The following is a 26,672-nucleotide window of genomic DNA, read 5'->3' as shown; positions in this document are numbered from 1 at the left end:
GAAACCATATCTGCAGATCTCTCTCTGGATCTGTGAAATCTCTGAGATCTGGGATTTCAGTGTCAGTAATCATGATTGGGTTTTTTTTTCCCCACGATGACAAACTTTCAGAGATGTCTCGTATCCTTCCTGTTTGAACGCGGCCACGGCTTCTTCACCTCACGTGGGGGTACAGGTCCAGCTGGAGTGGTGGGGCCCTGCAGTTCTGGTCCTTTTAGGAAGTGTCAGTTATAACTTTGATTCATGGGTATGTGGCTTGGACCTCTCTCAAACATGTCCCAGAAATAGGTCGTAGGTTGTGGACCTTTAGGATTTCTTACTGTTGACTATAGGTTCATCCGTTATGTTTTACGTAACAGCAGTCCCGAGATCGCAGCCTGCAGAAGACATTTGTTCTCAGACAGAGCACAGGAGAAAGCAGATGTTCTTTAGGCTGATGTTTAAGGCAGGAAGAGAGATGAGGTTTGAACAAGTTTAGGCTTGCGGTTCGTCGGAAGAAAAACACTAGGCCAGCGGTTTTTCCTAAAGTGTTTTTCTTCCTCTCTGAGACTCCACCCTCAGTTCTAGTAAGCATTTCACCACTCATCTCTGCCAGTGACATCGACGCTACAGACATTTGTATAATACACTGTCGCTGAAGTAAGTGGCTGATTTTGGTTGTTTTCTGCACTAAATTCACAAGGGAATAGAATTTCCTTGCAGTTTTCAGTTTCAGCTCCCCATTCTTTCAGACCGTGCTGCGAAGACTGATTTAGGTCTCATCACACATACATCAGCCAGCCAGGTGAATAAAAAGGGCTCCACCTAAGTAAAATTGCCTTTTACCTCTAGCTTTAATATTATCATTTCTTGTGCAGTATTACTTTCTCTGAAGCCGTGTTCAATTCATTGTAAGACCAGAGCTCTGCCTTTGCTTGGCTTGTGTTACAGAACAGTATGGTGCTTTCTGCTGCTATCTTCGTCACGCTGATTGGGCTAATCATATACCTGCACTTCGTGAAAATCGACCAGGAATCCCTGCTGGTCATCGGCTCCCCCCCCTAAAGAGAGCACAACCTTCATTGAGATGGGTCAGGTGAAGGATGTCGTCATCAATGAAGCCATCCACATGGTAATCATACACAGTCTTCCTTCTTGTGTGTCTGTGGGCACGCTCACATCCAGTGTATTTTCAGGAGCGTGATTTACCAGAGCAATTTGACATGGCATCATCCGTAGCTTTACTGACACTGGGAGCTTCGTTTCAGATTTCCCTCTCTACTCTCTTATCTGTTCTCTCACCTTTAATGGAGACTCAAGCCAAACAAATTACCTCAAAAAGCCCTGAGATAATGCCACTGATACTGAGCTAATGTTTTTAGTCCCTTGTGGTGTGTGGTGCTTACATACCCTGATGTCAAGCACCATAAGTAGTCAAGACGGAGATAAGAAGGTAGACAACAGAAGAGATGACTTTTCCTGTTGCTGGGGAAAGCTATAAACTTGTAGACCTGGCCTGGGTTGCCTGGCCTTCAACCCAATGTGTTGAAATTTCTCTTTCTGTGATAACTCCAGGCACTTTTGATAGCATTTTCAAACTGATGATTTCATCTGTTTGTCTTGTAGCAAAAAGTTATCTACTACCTATGCATCCTCCTCCAGGACCCTGGAGATCCTCAAGGAGTATCTGAGGTTGTGCCACTCTTTCAGGTGAGTTTGACTGAATGGTGGAGGACCTGGATCTGTGGGCTGTCGGTGTGTGCCAGGTGGCTGAGGGCATCTTCATTCCACTACAGGTGGCCGATTACAGCTGCCTTTCCCTGACTGGAAACAGGGAGCTCTGTAAATCTGATCCCAACCAGGAGTCTGCATGAACTGGAAGCCTTTGGCTCACGTAGGGTACTGAGGACTCGTGCAGCTTTCTGTGTAGTCTTACGCTCAGCGCTACCATCATAACTACGGCACTGTGCTGCAGTTGATTTTTCTTTCAGTGCCGTGTGCCAGAAGGGCTCATAAAACCCTCCTTGGCATTAGAATGACTTCTTTCTCACCGATTGACAAAGATCACAGTACAAGCTGTGAGCAATTTGCTTAATGTATAATAACTTGTTTGCTTTACCATTACCCTGTGTCCCCTTTCTCTTCTCTCGCTAACTTGTTCGGAGTGCTCATAATCTCATTTTTGGGATGGATTTTCTTGTGTACATGCCTAACACAACAATGCCCTGATCCTTGAGTGGGGGTAAGCAGTACAGAGGTACCTCACCTCTTAGACTGCTGAGGTTTGTGGGCCCTCTCTGTCCTTCCTAATTCAAGTGCTGCTGCTGACTGTCATTTTGTAGTCCCCATCCAGTTTATGAACTGGATGCAGTTAGTCTTCAGCTGAATGCTTATGGGTATAATACATGCCTAACACAACAATGCCCTGATCCTTGAGTGGGGGTAAGCAGTACAGAGGTACCTCACCTCTTAGACTGCTGAGGTTTGTGGGCCCTCTCTGTCCTTCCTAATTCAAGTGCTGCTGCTGACTGTCATTTTGTAGTCCCCATCCAGTTTATGAACTGGATGCAGTTAGTCTTCAGCTGAATGCTTATGGGTATAAATAGGCTATTCATAGAATCACAGAATGGTTTGGGTTGGAAGGGACCTCAAAGACCATCTAGTTCCAACCCCCCTGCCATGGGCAGGGACACCTTCCACTAGACCAGGTTGCTCAAAGCCTCATCCAGCCTGGCCTTGAAGATATGCAGGGATGGGGCATCCACAGCTTCTCTGGACAACATGTTCTACTGCCTCACCACCCTCTCTGTGAAGAATTTCTTCCTGATGTCCAATCTAAACCTCCCCACTTTCAATTTAAACCTGTTACCCCTTGTCCTGTCACTACAAGCCCTTGTAAAACATCCCCTCCCAGCTTCCTTGTAGGCCCCTTCAGGTACTGGAAGGTGCTACAAGGTCTCCCCGGAGCCTCCTTTTCTCCAGGTTGAACATCCACTGTAACTTGCTGCTAACTCAGTCCCACAATTGTAAAGACGTTTACTGACAATAATGTAAATTAAGTTTTTCACACATAGTCAAGGGAAAAAATGGATCTGCTGGACAACTACTAAATTCCCAAGAGCCTGCAATCAGGAACCTGCTTTTAGTTATACATGCTCCTTTCCAGCTTCAAAGAGGCTCCCTGGAATTTGTGTAGTTTCTCTCTTCCCCGCCCCCCACCCCCCCAGCTCCACTCTGAACAGTTTTATTTTCATGGAAATATCTCAGTATCGGTAGAGTTGACTCTACCAGCAGAGGAGGTCCAGAAAGAGCTGTGTCAGTTTGCAATTCATTACCTGTCAGTAATTCTCACTTTTAATGTGCAAGTTAGTATGTTACTTAGTTTTGAAGGAGCAGTAATTAGTAACTTTATTGCGTCTCCTTCATCGGGTTCCTCTAAGTTATGTCAGCCTTCAAAACTACCATTTACCGTGTCACTGAGCCCAAGAGCACTTCTGCGCTGAATTGACCTATTGTTCTCTTAAGCAACACTTGCAAGGAGAGGCCTTTGATGGACTTTACACAGTAATGCTGTTTTGGGAGCTCAAAAGTCATGGGACCATGGGGACTGTAGGACTGGGAAACTTTCACCTCCTTGCTGGTTTTAATCTGGTCCAGGTTAGAAGTGATGGAAAACCATTATACTTTGACCACCATTCGCTGTTTGTGTGAAATGAATTGATGTTTTCAGTTAACCTGTTGTCCTGACTGTACCAGCAGAGGCCAAGGGCCAGGTGTCTAAACGTCCTGTCCCGAGGGCAGAATTTTCCTGGTGGAGGTCTTCCAGGATGGTGGAGTAGCACATGGAAATCTACCCTTTGGAAGGTCTCTACAGGGAGTATGGTCTAATACCTAGGTTAATGGTCCGGGAGGTGTGGATGCTCTCCCATGCTGTCACCATGACCTGTGAGCTGAGAGAGGGGAGGATTTCTGATTTGGTGAGAGATTCAGGCTGACTGTAGAGTGGTGCTGCCTGACAGCTTTAGGCACCCGTGTTTTTCATCACAGAGCAGACAGGGCATATGGAATGGCTTTGCATTCCTATGGCACCAGCTTACATCAAAGACCTCCCGGAGTTTGATGGATTGTTTCTTAGCTAACGTGTAAAAGGGAAATCTACTCTCCATTGACCTAATGTCAGAAAGCTCATCAACTACAGATACTTCACTGTTGCATTCCTTACACATGCATGCTTTTGATAGGCAGCTTTGTGTCAGCTCTCTCCACATTTCCTTGCTCTGCCTGACAATCCCTCGAGTGGGAAGCACCAGCTCCTTTACAGCCAGTTCGGAGCCTGACTCTCCATTGTTTGACTTAAATCCTAGAGCTCCAAGCCACGCCTGGACTGCTTGATAGAAGTGTACAAAAGCTGTCAAGAAATCCTGGAGCAGAGGAAGACAGCTCCACAATCAAGCGGGATAAAATAGTAAAAAAGAAGAATCAAGGAGCAAACTTGCAGCGGGACTTGGAGAGACACACGGAAAGGCAAGCAAAACTGCCCCATGGCTTGTGTTTTAATTAGAGGAGTAGCAAGTGGTGCAGCAGTGCAGTGGTGTCAGGGCTAAAGGCCTGCACAGACTCACAGAATTGTTACAGAAAATGTCAGCTCAAGGGCAGAAGTGAACCGTGAAATCCTCTGCTATGAAGACAGGTGAGCAGAACTTTTATCAGACAGAATAGGTTTTTCCTTACCTCTCCAGAAAAGAATTACGGGGAAATAGGGCAAAGGGAGGCAAGAACTGGCATCAAACATTTGCTTTTTTTGCGGATCTGAAAGTTACAGTAAACTTGTAATGTAACCTTGGCTGGATTGCTAAAAATGTGCATTTTTTTGTTGCTGTTTAACTCTCTGTTTGAAAAAAAGCATATGCCACTCTGAATACCAAAGCTGATGTGTGAGCTGGGATGGTAACTTTGTGATCCACAGGAGAATTTCAGAAATAAAATAACAGAAAATTAAAATAAACTGCTGCATTCAATTATGTTTAATGAAATAAACATAGGAGAGCAAACTTTGATCTCTTCAGGGGTCTGCTTAAAAGTGTCCCGTGGGATGGGGCCCTAGGGGGAAGAGGGTTCCAAAAAAGCTGATTGGTAGTCAAGGATCACCTCCTCTAAGCTCAAAAATGGCCCATCCCAGTGAGCAGGAAGCCAAGCAAAAATGCTAGGAAGCCTCCATGGATGAACTAGTTGCTGCTGGCAGAGCTCAAACACAAAAAGGGAGGATACAGAAGGTGGAAGCAGGGATGGGTAACCTGGGAGGAATCCAGCAACACAGTCCGAGATGCGGTTAGGAAAGCTAAAGCCCACCCGGAGCTGAATCTGTTGAGGGATGTCAGAGGCAACAAGAAGGGCTTCTCTAACTATGTAAGTAGCAAAAGGAAGACAGGGGAAAGGTGGAGCCATTTGCAGATGAGGCAGGGGCATTGTGACACAGGTCATGGAAAAGATGTGTGGTGTTAAAATGGCCACATCGATTGCTCTGAGTCTTATGAGGAGAATGTGTTGTGAAGATGGTGGTAATGACTATGGGATAAAGTTTTACTGATTTGTGCTTGCTGGGTAACTTAAGGTTGGGAAGTTCTTCTTTGGTGATGGGCTAAAAGTTACCGTAACCTTTAACTGGTACATTTCACTCTTTTTTTTTTCCCCCGTGACTCCTTAGGAAGGTAACCCAGACGATTGAAATGCCAGCAAGGGCTACAGCAGCAAGTTGGCAGGAGCCTAGGGGTTGTGCTTAATTTGCGCACAGTGCTGTACCCTGCTTGTCTACATCACCTGTAATTAAGCCATGTGGCAACATACCATCATGCAGTGTGGTAGAGAGAAGGTGATTTTTTTCCATGGTGCCCTGAAGACACGGGATAGCTCGAGCCACAGGAAGTACTGTGGTTGCCCAAGTGAAAGCAGCAGCTTGGGGATGTGCCATTTTTGGGTAACACTGTCTGGGTTACTTAATTTTTTATGGTTTTATTTCTCATAAATACTTCAAATATTGGGGTTGGCCAGATTTTTTAATTCCAGTGCTGCCCTAATGTAAGTTGGTAGCTCTCATTGAAGTTGGTGAAGCTGCACGCTGATGCAGGCCGCATGCGATTGCAAGTCCAGGCAGAACTGGGAAGGGCGGGTGTTGGGGCAGCAGCAGAAATTGCCTGCTAACAACAGCAGCAGGCCCTGGGAGCGGGAGCGTGTGACAACAGCAGAGGTCTTTTGGCTAAGAACCATCTGCTATACCTGACTTGCGTAAGGCTCGGAGCGTGGTTTGGCCCCATTGTGTTTCTTCATGGGGAGGAGAAATTGTCAAGGCCCTTGAGGAGCACTGTAGCAGCAGGAAGATTTGCTGAGCCGTGGGAGAATGTGTCAGAAAATAAATGATGTCTCAGCAGAGCAGACAGGGTCTTGGGCTTAAGAGTGTGCTGGGAACATGGAGTGTGCTGTAAAAATCCCATGAAGTCCTGAGAATGTGCTCTGAAGGAATGACCAAGGAGCTGTGTCACGGGAGGAAGCCTGGAAGATTGGTTTAGCCATCTTTTGAAGGAGTGAGCATCCTGTGCCCATGGGAGTTCACTTTAGTCACACCCTAAAGCTGAGAGATCAGCAGAGAGAAACCAGGAATCAGATGAGGGCGGGTTTGCACCAGCTACGTGCCTGGATACCAAACACCATCTTTGTCCGTTTTTGTTTACATCAAAACTACTTTAGCATTCAGAATAGTTTCTTTCATTCCGAGACTAATACAGTTTAATTCATGATAACTGCATTTTATTGAGAACAAACAGAAATCTCACAGTATGTCCCAGACAGCCTTTTACTTACCCACAGCAGTAAGGAAAACAAAGGCCTTTGTCATCTCATCCTATGCTGCAGCAATGATCATTGCCAAAAGCATTGATCCAAATAATTATTTTCTCTACTGAAAACTCATACAAAATAGATATCTACACAGGGTTGCTTGGTCAAAGTCAGGTAAGCTATAAATAGGAGGTATATGTGCATCCATCAGAGTGGGGTGATCCCTCAAATACTCAAGTATCGGTGAATATTTTTAAGAAATAAGGAAGAATAAGGAACAAAAAAAGTTCTATATGCCATGCTTCACAATTTAAAGTGCAGTTACAGCAGAAAATAATGAGCTTCAAGACAGCTCTTGCTTGTTCAACATCTCTGCTTCCTGTTTGCCCTGGAACAATTCCCTAAGGGCATGAGCGTTAGCACCGTAAGGCAAGTACAGCCTGCGAACTGGAGACTTGGACGCCTTGAGCATCCCGAGCACGGATGATAGCCCAGCCTTTCCCAAAGCAGCTTTGTTACTGGTGGGATACAAGAAGCAGGTTGCCAAACAGACCATGAGATACAGGAGGAATTGTTAGGCACAGGTGATTGAGTGAGGAGGAATAATGCTCTCTGTATTCATACTGATGTAGCTCTACTAAGATCACTCTGTGTGTGTGGGAGAGAGAGGAAATACATACTACTGACCACGCTGTCATGATCTATAGTCACTTAAAAGTATCTAAGAAAAAAAAAAAACAACTACATACCTTCTCAAAATTGTTTTTGGCTCAGAAAGCTTCTACCCTTTTCTGTAACTTCAAGGGATGGTCCTTAAATTCATAACCAGTGGGTACATTACAGTACGTGCAAATTAGGTCTTGGGTCATACAATCTTTTCTTATGTTTGGCATATTGTTTCCACAAACCACCTGGGGTGTTTTGGGGTTGGTTTGTTTGTTTTTAACGTTACAAAGATGCTCGTAAGACATTTTTTAGAATGATGATCTGTCTGTCCCATTCTCTTCTCTTTTAATTTGTGGCTTTGCACCCACCATAAGTTTGAAACAAAAACTTGAAGTTATCAGCTCCACTGTGTGATTAGTTGGATGTTTCAAGGTTGGGTGGCAGGTCCTAGGGAATAAAAACACCGGTATGGTTGGTTGGTTCATTTGCGAATAGCTTTGGTTTGCTATTGCTGAATTCCTTCTAATGGTTGGATTCACACTGTTTGAATTTGGGAAAGTTGCCCATGAAAGCATAATTATTGTGAAGTTGCGCACGGTCCGTTTGAAAGTGTAGTTACGTGTCCTTAGCTTTAGAATGCTCATCGAAGCAGCTGAACTCAAGCCAGGTATGCTTGGATTTTTCTAGAAGAATTGCTATTTTTCTTTTATTTGTATAGAATTCATTAGCCTTCTCAGTCATAAGAAAGTCCCCTTGAAACAGATCAAAAAACACCCCCAAAACCCATTCTTCAGAGAAGTCAGAACAACACTTGAGTACGCATTTGCCGACTACCTCCTCCTTGCTATGGTAGCCTGAAGGAAGCAGAAGTTGGAAAGAAGCAGGTTCTGCCAAGCCAGAATGGTAGAGCTGGTGTGACAAGATCTGTTCCAGTTGGTGAAAGCCAGAAAAAGTACAAAATTTGCTTGCCTTGTCTTCCTTTGTCTGAGATTACGTGCAGTTTCAAACACATCCTGAAACATCTAGACAGTGATTAACAGAAAGAGTCTCTGAAAGTGCTTGTCCGAAGGCGGAGCAGGTGCCACATTCAGCCCTGCAGCAGAGCCCTAAAGTCCATCTTGTGCAGAACAGCGACAACCACTGAAAGGCATCAGTCCCGTAGGAGCTAGGGCAGCACCTGGCTCTGTTCCAGTCGTTCTGAGTCCTCAACATGCGAAGACAAGAGGTTTGCACCTTTATTTAAAGTTGAAAATACTCTTGAGTACCACTGAACTCTTATTCTATGCTCCCTATTGTCTGAAGTTACCCTTGTCCTGGCATCAGAATTATTCTTGTCAGTTTAGTTCTTCTTTCTTCCCAACGTCTTCTTTCTTTCACATCTGGAGCAAGGGCTTGGAAAGTTTCTGTCTTTCTGAGCACCACTGTCAGGGAGGAGTCATTATAGCTCTAGGGAAACTTAAATTGTCCTCTTGGCTGTGTTAAGCAGTTGCATAAAAACTATTATAGTCTCTGCAAAAGTACTGTCTTAATGGTTGTTCTGGAAGTGGCTACATTGAATTTAAACACTGGTAAAAAATGTAATATGGTGGCTGTTCAAAACCAGAGCATTGAGCTGAAGTTATGTTCCAAACCACCTGGTCAGACTATGTCACGTTAATCCTGACACTCTGGTAACAGCCTTTTCAGGGTGGATCTAGTTTATGATGCAGCGACACGCAGCTCCTAATACCGGCACTATTCAACAGGATGCATCCGTGTCCAGGGTTCATGCCGCACTATCCATTACCACCTGGTTTTTACTTTTAATAGGATTGTGCTCAGCCCACTGCGGTCAGATTTAAGACGATATCCCACTCAAATCTGCCCTGCAGAGGCTGCAGTCTAGTTCAGGTGAAAAGGGAGCAAGTTAGGGACTGATGCAAGCAGAAGGGTATTTGAAATAATAACTGAGGGGGGCTGTGATGAGGAAAAGAGGTCACTGGGAGTTTTGAGAGCTGAACTGAGATTCCAGAGGCAGGGTATGCAGTGATCTAAAGGCAGGTGCAAAGCTGAAAATGGCAGGGATCAAAGAAAACGCATGTGCTTGTTACCAAAGCTGTAAGATCAGGAGGCAGAATAAGAAGGGGTGCAAGGAAGGAGAGCAGATGTAATACGACTGGAGCACGGTGCAGGCAAATGACCTGAGGCATGGTATTTTGGATGGAGTGTGGCATGGAAACTCCTGCACGGTCCCTGAAATCATCTTTTTTTTTTTTAAGAGAAAGGACACTGCCTCTACCCACGCTAAGGAACTTTGTCTATTATTATGGAAAAAGAATCAGAGCCCTCATTAAAGTAAGGTGTGTAACCAGCAAAACCATAGCACTCTGCAATTCAGCACAGAGCAGTGCAAAAAATCCCAACAAAACCCTAAAAAAACCCCAAACCCACCCAAACCAACAGAAACAAACTAAAAATAAAAACCAAACCCCAAAATGAAAAACCAAACCACCCCACCAACCAAAAAAGCTCCATAAAATCCTCGAAGTCATTTGGAATGAGCCCTCAGAGCAGGGTGGGCCCCTTAGCGCTTCGGGGCACGGAAGGAAGCAAGCACCGACTTTCGGTCTCCCAGAGCTTGTTAGCAGGTGTTTTGCTTTGGGAGGGCTGCGTGGAAGATGGGAGGGAAGGTGTCAAACGGCAGTTAATGTAGCTGGCAATCAGAAGTGTTGCTTCAACAATCTAGAGAGAAAAGAAAATGATTAACCGTAAGTCAATTAGAGGCAAGAGTGCCCTTTGGTTTTTAGAACCCATTGACTGCATAACTTTTGCAAATGGCTTTCTCACATGGAATTGTTTGGTTTTAAAACGAAGGCCTGTCTTTAAGAGTTAGGTAGAATAAGTCCCTTGATTAGAGGTTCCGGCTCACAAGGGGTTTATTGAACGTATGGAGCTAGCAGAGCAGCCGGATGTACCAGTCCCCAGGGCTTGCACACAATGCCCAGCTGGGATGCTGCCAGCTGGAAGAAACCTCCCTGTTCATTTAGTAATTACCTTTGGAATTGCCATTGTGAAGAGGAGTTTTTCAGTGCTGTTTTTTCCAGAGCTCCTTTCTTTCTTTTGACTGACTACAATCATGAAGTCATCTCGACAGCCTCCAAAAGTCAGCACAGAGGAGTATGAGTAGGAGACCTTCAGGTGCTGCGGACAACAGAGAGTTTGAAAGAATCATCGTTCTGTAAAAGAAGAGACGGCCGCCTTAAACTAACGTACGTGCTGCTCACTGCACGAACACCACATCTCCGGCAGTAACAGGCAGTAGAGGTGATGGTAACAGCTGCCAGAGGCAGCTCCAGCGAGAATCACATGTCTAGTTTCCTCCGAGCTTGCTCGATGCCTCGCTGCTTCAGAGCGATAGTCCGAAGTTTGTTATACCCCAGGTGGTGGGAGTAAAGCACACACCACTGAGATTTTGCAAGATGTGTGAGGATGTTTACTGCCCATCAAAGCGGCAGTTAGCCGTTTCATGAAACCCTACCTTACACTGGAGCTGTAATTTTCCTTTGTTTATGTAGCATTCAAACATAGCACTGACTTCCCTTGTCTCTGACTTCTACAAATTAACTTCTGGATACGTGTGAAGTTAAAGACAAACTTTCAGTGACTTGAAGTGGACTCGGGGGAATGTCTTTCTGTGGGAGGTTATTTTTCTTAAACAGTGTTCCTCACCATACCATAGTGTTATAATCCAGTATGCTGATACCATCTTCATTCACAGCTATCCAGACTGGACAGTCTTCCAATGAGGAAGGCAAAATAGGCTAGAGAAAAAGAAAATTAGTAATTTAGATAGTTCTTCACCACCACACAAAGGCATTTCTGACCCAAATCTCGGGTTTTAAGGATAAAGTGAAGATGACAGAAAATCCTGAATGCTTACTGGTTTGATTTTTAAGAGGACTTTTCTCAAAATCTGGAGTAATAGTTTCAGATTTACATAGAATTTTGGGACTAGTGGCACAAGAGTTGTAATTATAACAAAGGCTTGGAGATTAATTAAGTTCCATCAGTGTAGTTAAAACTGAAGGAAGTGCTAGGACAGAGCAACAGAACAGCAGTTCTGCTCTGCTCTGGCTCTTACACTGCTTCCATCAGTCAGTGACGCCTGTTGTTTTTTGTAACACCAGAGCACCCAGTACCATCACATCAATGCAATTTTCTTTCTTAGAGATTTTGACAAATGTGCACCAATTATTAGTTAAAGATGGAGTTACATGTTGTTATGGCTAATGACATGGCTCTTTCCTGGGAATCTGTTATTACATGGCTAATGCCACAGGCTTTGCAATTTAACCACTGAAAAGTTATGAAATATGTTAATCAACAGAAATGTCAATATTAGTTAAACTGTGGGCGGAACTATTCTGTATTCTGATTTTTCAGTGTCCGTAACCTCAAATACCAGTAACCTCTTCTGTTTTTACTCCCAACAGTGGAAATGTTTTCTTTGAACACTTCCTGTGTATTTACTCAAGGGGTCCCTTTCATCCTTAGACTTTATTCTGTAACTATAGCAGCTGTGACCTCAAAGCAAGAGACGTGTAACCACGAACAAGATCTGCCTCAAGCTTTCAATAAAGAAGGTTTCTGCTGGGTGGGGGAAGATGGTTGATGCCAAAACAAGGCTTCTCAGGCAGCCACTATGTGCTAAGACATTAGTTTGGGCATGGGTCATAGGAACAGAGCTCTAGCCTGGGGTAGCACAAGCTACTGAGAGAAGCACTCCCTCCAGCTGTTCTTTGGTCTCCTGCTGAGAGCAAAGAACAGCTCTTACTGTTCCTTACCAGCTCCTTACCCAGCTTAAGTTTTTTGTTTCTGCAACAGGACATGAATAGTGCTTGCCTCTCTTGTGTGGCAAGGAAAGCAGCCAGTTCTGTGTCAAGCAGAACAGGACTGAAATACCCATTCTCCTTTTAGCTAGCATCAGCTGCTGGGTGTCATTTATGGGGGACTCTCTCCTTCCACAACCCCACCCCCAGTGGTACGTAAATAGCATTTTTTTAAACTACCATCGCAACCTTGGTGGCCAGGGAAATTCCTGCCTGACAAAGCTTTGGCAAGGTTTGTAGGGTGAGCTAGTACCCTGTATTATGATCAACTGATGCAGCCAGGGAACCTTCAGCATTTATGTACTGAACGCTAGCAACCCCTAGTGTTTAGAACATATTTCTCTTCCTTCTTTCTAAATCTACATGGTACCAAACAGATCTGTCCGTTGGGAACAGAGGACTGTTCAGTTTTTTCCCCTTCCTGAAGTAGAAGCATATTCAAAGCCTGTTACCAGAGCTCACAGGTGTATCTCTGCTCAGATAAATCACTCTCAGGAACATAAAAATATGTGCTACGATTACCTTAGCAGCAAAGATTTTGGTTCCAAAGAGAGGCCACTTCCGGGCCACCGTCAAATAAATTCGAATGCATTCTGGCGGAGAGCATCCCTGCAGCACCATCCACTTCGTTGCCAGCCTGTCAGCCAGTTGCCTTTCAGAGTCCAAGACAGCATTATTTACTAATGTCTTCCAAGAAAAGGTGAGTAAAATGGTAACAGTTAATAAATGCACCTCTTCGCCCAAAAGGGCTGTTCTACACAGCACTACAGACAGGGCTGTTAACCCTGTCGGTTATGAGGGTTGTACAACCTGAGTTTATTGTAGCTACTATTTCTTTTCGCTACTTCCACAATTATTTTACTCCAAGTTACACTGAAATGCCCAGGAATCCCAGTCTCACACAAGTTGCTCACTGGTGTATATATTAAACAACTGTAACTACCAACATTCAGGCAGCTGTTAGAGTAAAATCCTGCCCAGGTTGTCTTCATATTATATACACTCTCACCTTCATCGTAACTTGTCTGTAGCATGCTCTATAAGGAGTGGCGATATATATCAACTCACTCGTGATTTGGCTCACTAGGGATGGTTTGGCAGCCATCTTGCTACATGCAGATGGAATTTGCTTCCAAAAGGAGGGAATTGTGTTAGTTCCACCACAGCATCCCTAAGTAGCTTTGTATCTGGAAGATGACCCTTCTATCTCTTTAAAACATTTAGAGCTGAGATCCATGGCAGCATCTGAATTCTGAACTTGAGATCTCTGCATTGTGTGTGAGAATTTCCAAGTCAGAACATCAAAGAGCCCTGTCAAAATGTGTCCTACCAGAATTACTGCATGGCCTGAAGCAGCCCATATGTGCTGGCTTTATGGCTCGTTGCAAATGTTAGGCATCTGGATTCAGTTGACACTTGGGGGAAGGGTAAAACAAAAATTCAGAAACGGAGTTCATCTTAGGCTTAGAGTGTGTTGGAACTGAGAAGCCTAATTTGGAAGTGAAAGGCTTAGACATCCAGAGGAAGGTTAGTTGGTGATTTGGCTCTTCTTAATATTAGTTCACCGCTGTTTTCTTTTAAAGGAACCTTTTCCTTACTTGTGTTTTGTTTAAGTTTCTACACCACATAATCTTGACAAGGCTCCTTGAAACTTCTTAAATATAAAGACAGAATTTCACAAGTAAAATTTGTTTTCAGTGCAAATTATAGAAGAACTAACGACTTACCTGAGCTGTTCTGGAGTAGTGTTTTGCTTGTAGCATTTGGGGTAGAATTTATCTAAGACCTGGTGGAGAAGATGCTGCATTTTCAATTGTGATGTTCCCCCTGGACTTGAAGATCCTGATCGATCCAAATCCCCATATTCCACCTAAGACAACGTTACAGTTTATAGTGCAACAGAACTGTGGGGTTTTTGGTGCAGTAGGACATTCCGCAAATCCCCATACCAGTAACTACGGTGTCTATTGGTCATGCAAAAAGGACACCACTAGGCTGGGGAATTTTGTCTACAGCATTTACCGTAGTAAATATATACAACAGAGCAACTGTCGAGGACATGACTGCCCAAGAATTCTTTACTGACCTAAGGAAGTGAAACAAGACCTCGGCCAGCTACTTCTCGTAGAGAGACAACTTCTGTGTATCTGCCAAGCTTTTGGGGTTTATTTTCAATTGGCCAATGAAAACAACAGCATATCTGTAAATAGCCTGGACAATGCTCCCAGCTTCTTCACCACCGTTTACATCACATTAACAAATGCAACAATCGGTTTCAGTTCAGTGAGGCACTGTTACCCTGCTTATCCTGCCCAAAACCCATCCTGCGTGTTTTATGTGCTATATGCAAGCCTGGAGGTCTAACGGAGGATCCTACAAGATGCTCTTGCTGAGTGAGAGGCTAGTGGCAGTGCAACAGGGAAATATTTTACTATTGATGGAATTCTAGTAGTGATACTATTTCCGTATTTGTACTAAGGCACTAACTGAAGCAGTTCTGGGGATAGTCCAGCCTTGCTGTGTTTTACAATATTTTTCTTCAAAAGGAAAAGAGAGGCACTTTTTTTCAAAAGGTGGGTTTTTTGCATTTGTATGCTGGTATAATGTGTTTGGCATGGTACATCTCAGACTGTATGTTTGATAACAAAAAACCCACTTCTGATATCAAAGATAGCTGCTTAGTCAGAGATATTCAGTGTACAGCTGACGTCCCTGGAGGACAAAAGGGAGGATTTCTGCCCATGGCCATACTCACCTGAGCCATCAGAGCCACCATTTCCAGAGCTAATTCCTTATTAACAGGAAACCTTCCATTGGCTATTTCATTGCTGACTTGGAAGGCCAGTAGCAATCGCTCACGGTCTGTCTCACCTTTGGCCTGGCTCCGAAAATACAGCCTAAAAAGTAGAGGATTGTGAAGGTAAAAAGGTACTGTGAATTGAATGTAGAGGTAGGAACTTTAATCAAGGTGAGTAACAATAAAGTGGGTCGTTTTTTCTTTCTCCTAGTTCTCCAAAGTGAATTTTGTGTATTGTGGGGGTACTGGACAGAGATTTGGAAGCTGAAGTGTTTCCCTTATGAACAATATTTGGGTGAGGAGGCTCAAAGTGCTTCCCTTATGAGCAATATTTGGGTGAGGAGGCTCAAAGAATACTTTCTAGCTTTGGAAGCCATTTGAATTCTGTAAGTCAACCACTTCAAGAAAGCAAAGCCTTATTAAACACGGGTAAATCAGTGTCCATCCATCCTCATCACACAGAGGAGGGCAATGTTTAAGATATGGCCTTCCCTGCTTGTCACAGAATACAGAACTACCTCTGCTCTACATGTATGAACTTCTACATGGCAGCCTTGTAGACTTGTTCTTTTTGCCAGCTTTGTTTTGACCACTTACACTGATATTGTTAATAAAAAAGTCTTCAGTTTTTTTTAAAAGACCCAATTAGCAGGATTTATTTCAAAAATTGAAGAAGCATTCTTGTAAATCAAAGCTTCCTGCTATTTTTCATTCCCTTCACACTTGCAGTTTCTTTGACCCAGTATAGCAAGATGAGTAATGAGGGTTGAAGAGAGCAGCTTGGGGAATGCTTCCCACAACCATTCCTCATGTGTGCCTATTTACAGCCCATACCATCTACCTCAAATATTAATTTAAAGCTGCATCTGTGACTACATAGTCCACAATACTACACAAGATATTCATTCCATTGAATCATTTTATTTTGATGTCACTTTAACAACACCACTAGGACCACATTGACCTTAAACATGTCTTATCAGAGTCCTTGGTGTTAGAACAGCCCAACCTTGGAAAGACCTTATCAAGACATCCTTGCTGTCCAGCCTAGGCACATTCCAGTCCAACAAAATAATACTGCAAAGCTTCACTCCTGAAACAAATACTGCCTTCTGAGTCAAAAGCAATAACTTCTGATTCCACCTCTGTTACACCATTTGACAGAATTTTGTTTCCATCATTACAATCAACAAAATCTTAACATGTTCAATACAGAGCTTGGTCTCTTTTCAGTTTCGGGGAGGCCTTTGTTTCACCTGCAGAGAGAATTCACACACAGAAAGCCGTTCCTTGTTCTCATACACAGCTCTCCATTCACTGTAATTCAGAATTCATGTCTGTGTTATAAATGACAAACTTGTTCCAGGTTTTGGTTTAGATCTTTGTCTTGTACTTCCCTTCTCTACTATCTCTCATCATCTACCTTTTAACATTTCTTCCCTTATTATAAAGCCTGGGCACTGCTACTACATGTCTATTCCACAGCTCACGCTATTTAGAACATTGTTCTTGTATCTTTTTCATCTTTGTGATTCTTCACTTAATGACAAGCTTCAGCATATTTGTTTTCACCGGTGATTTTTCCCCCAGGTCTCTCTTCCTCTCACTTAACACGCATTATTTAATTGTGTTTTAGGATCTAGGCAAACGAAATTGTGCCAAGTATGTCTTCTTGTGCTACAACTAGTTCTTAACCCATTTTAAGTCTATTCTGCTATTGTAAAGCGTTTTGAGTTTTACCTCTAGGCCATACACCCTCTTTTATACATGTACCACACACAGAAGTCATCACTTCTCATGCAGGATTTGAATGCATCTTAGCTAAAATAGTTTTGGCACTAACAGTACTATAAATTACTGGGCATCTGCAGGCATATCTACAGTATAGAAATGTTTAAATAACAGCAGTAGTGACATCAAGCAACGAAGCACAGTACCTGTTCTTATAGGTCAACTTCACAATTCTTGTGCCACCTTCATATTTCCCAGGATGCAATTCTTTTAAGGCTTGTTCCCATTTAGAAATGACATCGCAGATCTTTAAAAAATGTCATGGAGAGAAGAGAGACAAACGGAGGTGAAATGCATAGTCAAAGGCTTGAGGGGAAAGCAAGTGAAAAAAGTAATGTGGAACACAGAAGGTAAAGAAACAGACTGGATCAGCATAAACACAGCCAAAAGTGACAAAACAATTCCTTTTCCTATTGAATAATAAGTAAAAATTAAAGCCTTCCAAATGAAGACTCGAGTTCTGATCTGCAGGGAGATGCGTAAGCCTCTTCTGGTAGCAATTCTGTGACCATGTCTAAGTTAGCAAGCAGCAAAAGCCAGGGGGAGCAGATCTGCACAGTGAAACACCTGTCCCTAAGACTCTGTGCCCACACTATAGCAGTTTCTGATGGTTTTCCTTTGGACTAGCTTCAGCCTGATCAAACGGCCTGAAAGCTCACCACTATTTTGGATCACAACTTCCAGTTTATGTTTCACACAAAAAGAACCCATTTCATACCCTCTAAGGTTGCTCCTTAATGTGAGTCAAAGCATGGTTGACAGAAAGGATCGGTAGGTTTGCTTTAAATGTGCCCTCCCGAGCCAAACCAAAGCATTAACATATCCTTTGAATAGCAGCTGTCAACAAACATGGCTAAACCAAACCCTTGGATGTGAATGTCCAAACTCTGGGAACATTGGGTCGTAGATTCCAATTATGTAATTCAGACATATTTTTAGTAACAGCATAATTTCTTTTATTCCATTCAGCTCCTCTTGGCTGTTCCAGTCCTTTTGCAAGTGGTCTAATAAAGGTCCTTACTTCTCTTTTGATAGCATCTCAGTAAGAGGAATGTGAACGTAAGAAGCCACATGAAATACACAATCAGATATCCTAATCCTCTCTTAAGGAGCTATTGAGGTTGCCTTGGCAAGTAAATAACAACCAGTTAATAACCAGTAAAAGTGAAGCCTTTGATTGTCTCAGGCTCCTTCGTTTACTCTAGTATCTCATCTCTCCAAATGGTGGTTCAATTACCAGCAAAGCTCCAGATTATGTGATCTGTATTGGGCCATGAAAGCAAAGTATATCATTTGGCACTCTCTGCAGTAGTTTCCTCTTCCATCTAAAGTTATTACTATCTTCCCCTCCATTGTGCAATGTGGAATTTTACACAGTGTAAAACTGAACGTTTATGTTCCTTACAGGCATCAGGACCTCTTCAAAGTTGACCCTATTACTATTTCTCCATCAATGATGTATGACAAATTATTCTCCCAGATTTGTACCAAAATTTGATGTGTCTCATTCACAGCCGCCAGCCTCCTCACTTAAGGCAGTCATCCAGCTGCAGCCTGGGTAAATATCTCCGTATGAAAGACACAGTGGTTAATATTCTATCTGCTTTCCTTTTCCCTTCATCTGAGGCACTCCTCTCTTTCTTTAATGTGAAGTCACACTCCATAGAGCTTTCTTCCCTAAGTACACTCATCAGCAATGAAAGCCTGAGTTATCTGGAGATAGCAAGGACATACTTCATAATCCAATAGATGGGATTTATATAGACATGCCAAGACACTCACAGCCTAACATAATTTTGTCTCAATTAGGAGTGTCACATTTGATGGTAGCTGTGATATCTGATCATGCTAGCTCAGTCAGGTTTTAATTTTGTAGTCAAGACAAATTAAACTTTAATATCTATTAAAATCTGAGTTAAAGACTTTTAAAAAATTGACCAATTTATCACCTACTAAAACAGAACATGCTTTGTCTTAACTAGTATCTCAGACTAGACTGAGCTAATTGTAGAATTACAGAATCACAGAATCATTTAGTCCAACCACTGATCTTGAACCATCTAGTCCAACCATTAACCCAGCACTGCCAAGTCCATCACTAAACCATGTCCCTAGCACCACATCTACACATCTTTTAAATCCCTCCAGGGATGGTGACTCAACCACTTCCATGGGCAGCCTGTTCCAGTGCCTGACAACCCTTCCAGTGAAGAAGTTTTTCCTAATATCCAATCTAAACCTCCCCTGGCACAACTTGAGGCCGTTTCCTATTGTCGTATCACTTGTCACTTGGGAGATGACACCAATCCCCACCTCTCTGCAACCTCCTTTCAGGAAGTTGTAGAGAGCCATAAGGTCCTCGCTGAGCCTCCTCTTCTCCAGGCTGAACACCCTCAGTTCCCTCAGCGGGTCCTCACAGGACTTGTGCTCCAGACCCTTCCCAAATTCCGTTGCCCTTCTCTGGACACGCTCCAGCACCTCAATGTCTGTCTTGTAGTGAGGGGCCCAAACCTGAACACAGGATTCGAGGTGCAGCCTCACCAGTGCCCAGTACAGGGGGACAATCACTTCCGTGGTCCTGCTGGCCACACTGTTCCTGATGCAGGCCAGGATGCCACTGGCCTTATTGGCCACCTGGGCACACTGCTGGCTCATAATCAGCCACTGTCGACCAACACTCCCAGGTCCTTTTCCACCAGGCAGCTTTCCAGCCACTCATCTCCAAGCCTGTAGCATTGCAGGGGGTGGTTGTGACCCACGTGCAGGAATTACTGAATATTAATCTAGATAGACAATGCCCAACTGTATTTGATCTTGCTGCATTAAGAAAAGTTTATTAGGCATTTAGCAGCTCTTCAAAGATGTATGCTGAATGTAGCAGAGGGGAAAAAAGCAATACCTTCATGTTGCCTTGAAGACAATGTTCCAAATTCCTGCCAGAAGGATCATCTGTGAATAGAGAAAATCCCATGTGGGATGGCTTCCTCATTCCTGTCTCCTGGTTCAATCGCTGGATGAATTCATCAACTGTTGAGGAACCATCAAAACCTACAACCTGCAATGAAAGAGGGTAACTTTCAAGGAATGTGACATCGATGTGTATCACAACTAATGAAGCCTAATTTCCTGCAGATTGGTTTCTCATGACTGACTGCCAGTTGCAGTGACAGCATTTGCATATTGTCTCCCTTTGCATTGCATTTGTACTGAGGCATTGACAACACCTCTCCCTTTCCCCCAGCTATCTTTTCTTCCTAAGACCTGTAGATCTGGGCTGGATTCCTTTCATTTTCTCAGGAAAAATAGCTAAAATAGCAAGGAAGAGAAATACGAGGAGGAGGAGGAGAAGTAAGTGTCTGTAACTCCCAATATCTGATACATGCAAACACCATGGTGCCACCCACCCACACGAAGGAGGCAGGTCATGGTGCAGTCCTCTAGTGCCCAGAAGAAAGGCAGCTGTGGTGGCTCACCTGGTAGGTTCCATTCATGAAGTGCACTGGGATGCTGAAGGGCAGCGAGTGGTGGTAGGGATTTCTCAGCAGGATGGACACAATCTCCATCCGGGAGGGCTTGGCTTCCCTCTCACCAGTCTGCACAGTGCGGTCTACTGATCTCTGGCAGTAGATGGCATACTTGCCTATTTCACTCCTAGGCGAAGAGGTGGAGATAAGCCACAAGCATGCTTTAAATGCCATGTCCTCTTCCACTTCCTATGCCATGACAAAGCATTCCTCCCTCAGGCTTTTGCTCAAGCGAAGATACATCTCTGTGCAGATATCCTAGTTCATCTCAAGAGACTAGCAGCTCAAGTGAAAAGCTACCACACAAACCTGAGCTCTAAGGATCTGTAAAATTAAGGTAGATAATGGACTCTGGGAAGTGCAAGAACATTCCCTGCTCCTAGATGAACTGGACATAGTATAGGAATATTCTCTTCTGTACCCTGTTGCCATCATAGTTAGTATCCATTAAACCAAGACCAGTTCACCCTCAAACTCACTGTCATGCCAGTGGAAATTACTTACTATCATGTCAAATCCTGGTAAGTATTGATAATAAGTTGTAATGCATTAGGCTCACAGGATTATATAAATGGTGTTTATCAATTTTCATGGTTATACAAATTGTAAGTTTCCCTGTATTAACCCTACCTGCCAATCAAGAGACTCGACAGAGGTTCAAAGCAGGCTCAGATTTGTTGATAGTTCAGTACAATACAGGCAAAGTTACCATATGATCAGTTTGCTGAAAAGAGCGCTCTGTGGAACAGCATCAAAAGAATACAAGTGTTTCTAAAGCCAGGCAGGAACAGCCAGTGACAATTTTTGCAAAAATGTTAACAATGTATGTACTGAATAAGTTTTGAAATTGAAGGATTTATATGGATTTATAGCCGTGCTATCATTCTGCAGGGGAAATGCATTCCATTCAAGATGCCTTCAGGAGCTCGCTACATGATTAAAACTCCCGTTAAATCCCGCAAGCGACACAGCAGTCAGGAGCTCTGGCTTTTCACTCTAGTAATGTATTGCTCACCTCCTCAGTAATGCGTTCGAAATGCTCCTGAGCCCCGTGTCTTCCAACCTAGAACTGTGCCCCACTTTTCTTCCCCTCTTAAGAGATTGGATATATACTCTAAGGTCACCTTTTGTGAAAAACAATACCTAGAATGAAGATGTAGTGCCAACCTAGACCACAGGCACTACGCAGTGTAAACATTCTAGTGTCATTTGCTGTATGAAACAGGGAAAGCTTATCTATTTAACTGGTCATGGAACAGCCACACCTGCTCCATCTAAAGAGACCTAAGTTTCTCTGAAGCTAGGCAGAAGGATAAGCTAAGTCCCATTTAGCAACTGCTCTAAATCTAGTCTAAACTACAGAGGAATGTAAGCATAGTTTGCTGCAGTTTCTGTATGGTTTTTTTTTCTAGCCCCATTGGTTGTTTCATAGCTGAATTTTATAAATACATTTCCTCTTTGCTTCTGCTTAAAGTTCATTTGTTGATAAAGATACTTCTGGGCTAAGAACCTGGCAGACCATCAGCATAGCAGCGGTTGAAATGATGCATTAAATCAGTTTCACAGAACCCAGCTCATCCTTATGAAATGCAATAGTCCCTAACCGTAGAGCAATTCCACTGCTGAATTGAATTGGCCAGTCTGGGAGCTGGTAATGCATGAGTTCAAAGAGATGATTTCTAGTACTAGCCAGAAGATCCCTAACATTTTGCTTTAGACAAAGGAGAGCGAGCCTGAACATCAAGGAGTGTCAGATATCTCTATTTTTGTTTCTGAGAAGAAATAGCAAATGTGAGGCAGCATATAAGAAAATAATTAAAGAATGTTGATAGGAGGAGTACATAGATTTCCTTTGCAATACCAGGAGACTTCTAGCTTGAGTTCCAAGGCAAACTTAGGCTGAGTATTTGAATATGATTATAGGTTTGAAAGGAAAACACTCTTCTTCCTGTGTCTTAGCAACAGTGCATTGTTGCAACAGACAGCTGAACATCTCTGGCTGTGACCTCCCCACAAGGACACAAGAGAGATATGCTGAAGACCAGACCACATGGAAACAAGGAGCACAGCATGAGCACTGGAGAACAACTTAATTGCTGTTACAGCAGATCTTGCACTGTTTTCTTTTAGGGGAAAGCATTACAGACCAAAGAGGCAATCAAAAACAGTACTAACATATATTTTAGGTTTGTTAGTCCTTCTTAACTTTTTATGGTTGCCTGAGATGCTCTCTGCCTCACTTTGGTTCTGTCAGCATGCTTGCTAACCACAGATAGCAAAATGTAATCACCTAAAATGCTAATAACTCATTCTAAGTAATTACTTTGGTCCGTCTTATGTTAATAATATAAAGTAGATGCATCAGCAAAAAAACTCCCTATCTAGCTCCAGTTTTATCTGCCAAAAGTTCTTTTGTTAGTATGGTTTTGTGAGCTGGCTTAATATAAGTGACAAACTAATGTGAACGACTGAAGGGGGACAGCTTGATACCATTGGGAAACTTTTGTCCCCTCCCTCAACTTACCTTTGCAGGTGTGGGTTTAAAAAATTGCTTCCATTTTCTTCTGTAGTGGCTGCAAGAGGCAATTGGCTTAGCAGAAGAAAATGCTGTTGCAGCGCTTACCTGGGGTCTGCGTGTCGCTGCAAGTGCTGTTTGACATACCAAAGGAAGTGATGCTGAGGCAGGAATAGAGGTGCGCACAAAGCCAGGAGTTGCCAGCACTGGGGACATAAAATTGTACAGCATTCTTGTTCAGTACTTCTCCCCTGTTCTCTTTCATGGAATACTGCGACCAAAATGTTGGACGGCTGCTAGTGCTTTTGGGAGTGACCATTTTTAGACACGTAGTTCAAGATGCTTCAAAGGGAAGTGACGGTCAGAGGACAGACTGCTCTTCAGTATCCCAACCTGGACTCTCCAAGAAGAGGTGTTCTAAATGATTGGCCACTTTTGAAAATTTTGACTAGCGTAACCAGAGCTGCGTGAACGATTAAGACTACTTAAATCAATACTTTTTTCCTGCAAATCATAACAAAGAATACACTGGTGAATCTTGTTTCAAATTAAACCCATTATTCCTCAACCAGCTTTAACTTTCTCATCTGAGCTGGAAATATTATAATCAAGTATGTATGTTCATGCTGTAACTTATGAATTTGATTTACCCAGTAATTATAGTGCAAAAATCAGATTTCGTGCTTAATAGTAATAGACATGATTTGCATGCTGTTGATTAACTAAGATGGAAAACAAAATTAATGCCATGTGATCATTATAACTAGCCAACATGAGTTGCGGTTACATTCCCAACACTTTTCTTCGCACGTCAGCACCAACATTCTTTTTCCTCCAGCATACCTTTAGCTTTTGCACAATTTTCTGAGAAGCAGTCCTATTGTTAATTATTACAAACATGGAATTAAATAGAAGGTATTTGCGGAGTGGAAGTGACAAAAGGGCAACTGACCTGAACGACAGAGTGGTTCTGGGGCTGTCGGCAGCTGGTCTGTTTAACAAGCTGGCAGTAAATTTCGTTCTGCAGCTCAGTATGTGTCAAGCAGACCTGCAGCGCTGTCTGGGCAAGTGAGACGTGGTAATCAATAGAGGGTGCCTCCACGGGAACGTTGATGAACAGCTGACAGGACTGCAAAAGGGTGGAAGTTAGTCAGTGCCATGAACACAGCGACTCAGCTCTGGCACTTTCCAGGCCAGGTTCCCCAGACGTGTTACAGACAATTAATGAATTCTTCTAAATAACATTGAGAGGAGGGCGGAGAATAAATACATAATTCCTATCCCTCCTTCTTTAGTTGTGTCAACTAGAAAATTCACTCAACCTCCCCTACCCTAGCGAACTCACAAGTCAGCAAGGGAATCAAGGGAAAAATGTGTTTCCTGCCTTCCATGCCTGTGCTTTGCCTGGCTAAGACTGTCCAGTCTTGCTGCTCATCTTCCACTCGTAGAGTGCAAGAATCAAATCTCCAACGGCTTCACCATTGGTCTTACTGACACAACTGAGTTTGCCGGTCAATTGTTTCTGCTTCCTTCAATCCAGCTACTGGAGAGGGAGGAAGAAGGGAAGGCTAACTTTGAAGCGTAAAGCCTGTGGGGGACGTTGCTCCTAAACCCAGACTCCATACAAGAAATGTTAAAATTCCAGAGAGTGAATGACGCCTAATATCTGACTGTCCTGTTGTAATTAAATGACCAACCAGGCCTGTCTAAAGCAAGCAACAACGATGGTAAATGTTGTGACAAACATGACCAAACAGTGTTTTTGTCCCAACAACAGAGTAAAATAACTGCAAACCATACAACGTCCCTTTAAATACCTTAAAAAGTTTCAGAGCTTCGGTCTGTAGAGCTTCCGATGGCAGAGTGGTGAGGGATGTGTGCAACCCATCTTTGCTGTAGCACAGCATAGGGTGTTTCCACAGAGGAGAATCTGAGGTGGCAGATGGACAAAAACATGCAGTGTCAGAAACAGAAGAAAGAGAGCAGTGTCCACGTGGAAAAGGAGCCTTGCCGAAATGGCAAAGCACTCGAGGAAGCAGTACTGCACTAGGCCACATTTATCTTTGGTACCACTTCCTTGATTTCAGCAAAGCCTGATGTAAACAAGGAGTCACCAGCAGCATCAGCCCCCAGCAGAAAGAACTATTGCCACCCCCAGTCCTGCTATGTCAGAGCTTATCATCAGCTGGATTCGGGTGAGAAACTGCTCAGCTGTGTGGTCAAACAAGAGAGGGAAACTCTGCCAGGGCAGCTGCCTGCACTGGGGGCCTTCGTTAGTGCAAGTCACTATTCAACAGTGAGCAAGGTTCACATAGAGGTCTAGGAGTATGTGAGTGTGCAGGAAAAGAGTATTAAGTACAAATGCACAGGTTAGTACACATTTGAGAAAACGGTGCATAAACATACATGAATGAACAAGCATCAAAAATGAGAAGGAACAGATGAGCATGGATGTAAGTGCGAGGGTCTATACGTGCAGACAGACCGACAGGTGTAAAGGCAAGTGTGTGTGAGTGTATTTAGGGGAAAGACCATGCGTCTGTATAGTCAAGATCCCCAGAAAAGGAAAAGCAGGGCCAACAACAACAGGAAAAATGAAAGCTCCACTTCCTTGTTTTAATTTGAGTTAACATTACAGACATTTCAGATGCTTTGATAAATGGTGTGACAACGTGATGGACTTGTCTAGTTTGATGACAATGCCTGTATCTTCTCTGGAGATGTTACTATGGAACTAGGGGAGAAGGACACGATATCATATGCTATTCTACTGTGAATCCCATTCCCTCACCTTCGGCTGTATTAAAACTAGGAATTGGAATTATCCTTCCTTACGCTTTGCTACCATGGAAAAGAGTTTGTGGTTTCTACTTACTAGGGTCTCCCTCCGCGTCCAATAGTTTTCCAATGAGTTGTTCGTATGATGTGCCCACAGTGGCGTTACTGCTACCAGCCGCTACGGTCAGATGGTACAGCCAGGTATTCTAGGCATAAGGTTGAGAACAGTACAGGTTGATTCACACCTTGTTTTCTACAAACAGGTTCAGCCTGTATGTCTCATTTGTTCACTGACACCAAAAAGGTGCTTGCACTCCAAAAAGACTGCCTTTTATACCTTCTCCTGTTTGGTGCGAATGAGTAAGTATGTGGGACTCTGGTCCTGTGGGTGAATCACCAGTGTACAGTGGGACGAGAGAAGTCCTCCTCCAGTGGCTTCATAATCTTCGTCAGAATCACAGGAACGGTCTACTTCTTTCACTTTGGACTCACGCATAGGCAGGTGGCCTAGGGGACACTGTAAGGAAGGGAAGCAAGTTACATAAAGGTAGCTCATCTCCCACTATGGGCAGGGAACACTGGGAAAGAAAACCCAGGTCAGAATGTTAGTAGCTGTGACAAATGTAAGGAATAGACTACACCTCAGTGTTTAACTAATGTACTAATATAATCTTGCATTTCCATAGAATTGCTTCTCTTTCATCAACTAAAGTACTTACGAACTGTGTTACTACTTGAACAATTTTTCTAGAGAGAACATCTACAGGTCAGAATGAGAATATGCAAATAAAAAGATGAGTTTCAACATCACCAAGACAAACAAATAGACCACTGGGCCAAGCTTCCACAAATCATAGAATCATAGAATCATAGAATGGTTTGGGTTGGAAGGGACCTTAAAGATCATGTAGTTCCAACCCCCC

At 43.3% G+C, this 26,672-nt stretch overlaps 2 protein-coding genes across 2 annotated transcripts in view; one reads left to right on the top strand and one right to left on the bottom strand.

The window, feature by feature from the left end:
• Positions 1 to 895: 895 nt before the first annotated feature.
• Positions 896 to 4,445, top strand: PIGH (phosphatidylinositol glycan anchor biosynthesis, class H; the record flags this gene model as incomplete). Its single annotated transcript, XM_010158262.1, is given in 4 exon segments — positions 896 to 1,034; positions 1,036 to 1,111; positions 1,606 to 1,689; positions 4,344 to 4,445. Coding segments are annotated over 4 exon segments (401 nt in total), but the record flags the coding sequence as incomplete, so codon positions are not given.
• Positions 4,446 to 10,020: 5,575 nt separating this feature from the next.
• Positions 10,021 to 26,672, bottom strand: part of PLEKHH1 (pleckstrin homology domain containing, family H (with MyTH4 domain) member 1) — a gene marked incomplete at its 5' end in the record, with an annotated part of 38,784 nt that continues 22,132 nt past the window's right edge. Inside the window, 14 exons of the mRNA XM_010158261.1 lie at positions 10,021 to 10,197; positions 10,510 to 10,656; positions 11,190 to 11,276; positions 12,867 to 12,996; positions 14,072 to 14,214; positions 15,100 to 15,241; positions 17,079 to 17,179; positions 19,832 to 19,987; positions 20,406 to 20,583; positions 23,080 to 23,177; positions 23,924 to 24,100; positions 24,789 to 24,901; positions 25,847 to 25,955; positions 26,087 to 26,266. Of these exons, the coding sequence (XP_010156563.1) occupies positions 10,021 to 10,197; positions 10,510 to 10,656; positions 11,190 to 11,276; positions 12,867 to 12,996; positions 14,072 to 14,214; positions 15,100 to 15,241; positions 17,079 to 17,179; positions 19,832 to 19,987; positions 20,406 to 20,583; positions 23,080 to 23,177; positions 23,924 to 24,100; positions 24,789 to 24,901; positions 25,847 to 25,955; positions 26,087 to 26,266 (1,938 nt within the window). The remainder of the gene's footprint in view (positions 10,198 to 10,509; positions 10,657 to 11,189; positions 11,277 to 12,866; positions 12,997 to 14,071; positions 14,215 to 15,099; positions 15,242 to 17,078; positions 17,180 to 19,831; positions 19,988 to 20,405; positions 20,584 to 23,079; positions 23,178 to 23,923; positions 24,101 to 24,788; positions 24,902 to 25,846; positions 25,956 to 26,086; positions 26,267 to 26,672) is intronic.

Source organism: Eurypyga helias, unplaced genomic scaffold (assembly GCF_000690775.1).
Source record: "Eurypyga helias isolate BGI_N326 unplaced genomic scaffold, ASM69077v1 scaffold3359, whole genome shotgun sequence".
Classification (NCBI taxonomy): Eukaryota; Metazoa; Chordata; class Aves; order Eurypygiformes; family Eurypygidae; genus Eurypyga; species Eurypyga helias.
Note: the sequence above shows the minus strand (reverse complement) of the source record. Positions and strands in the feature narration are given on the sequence as shown.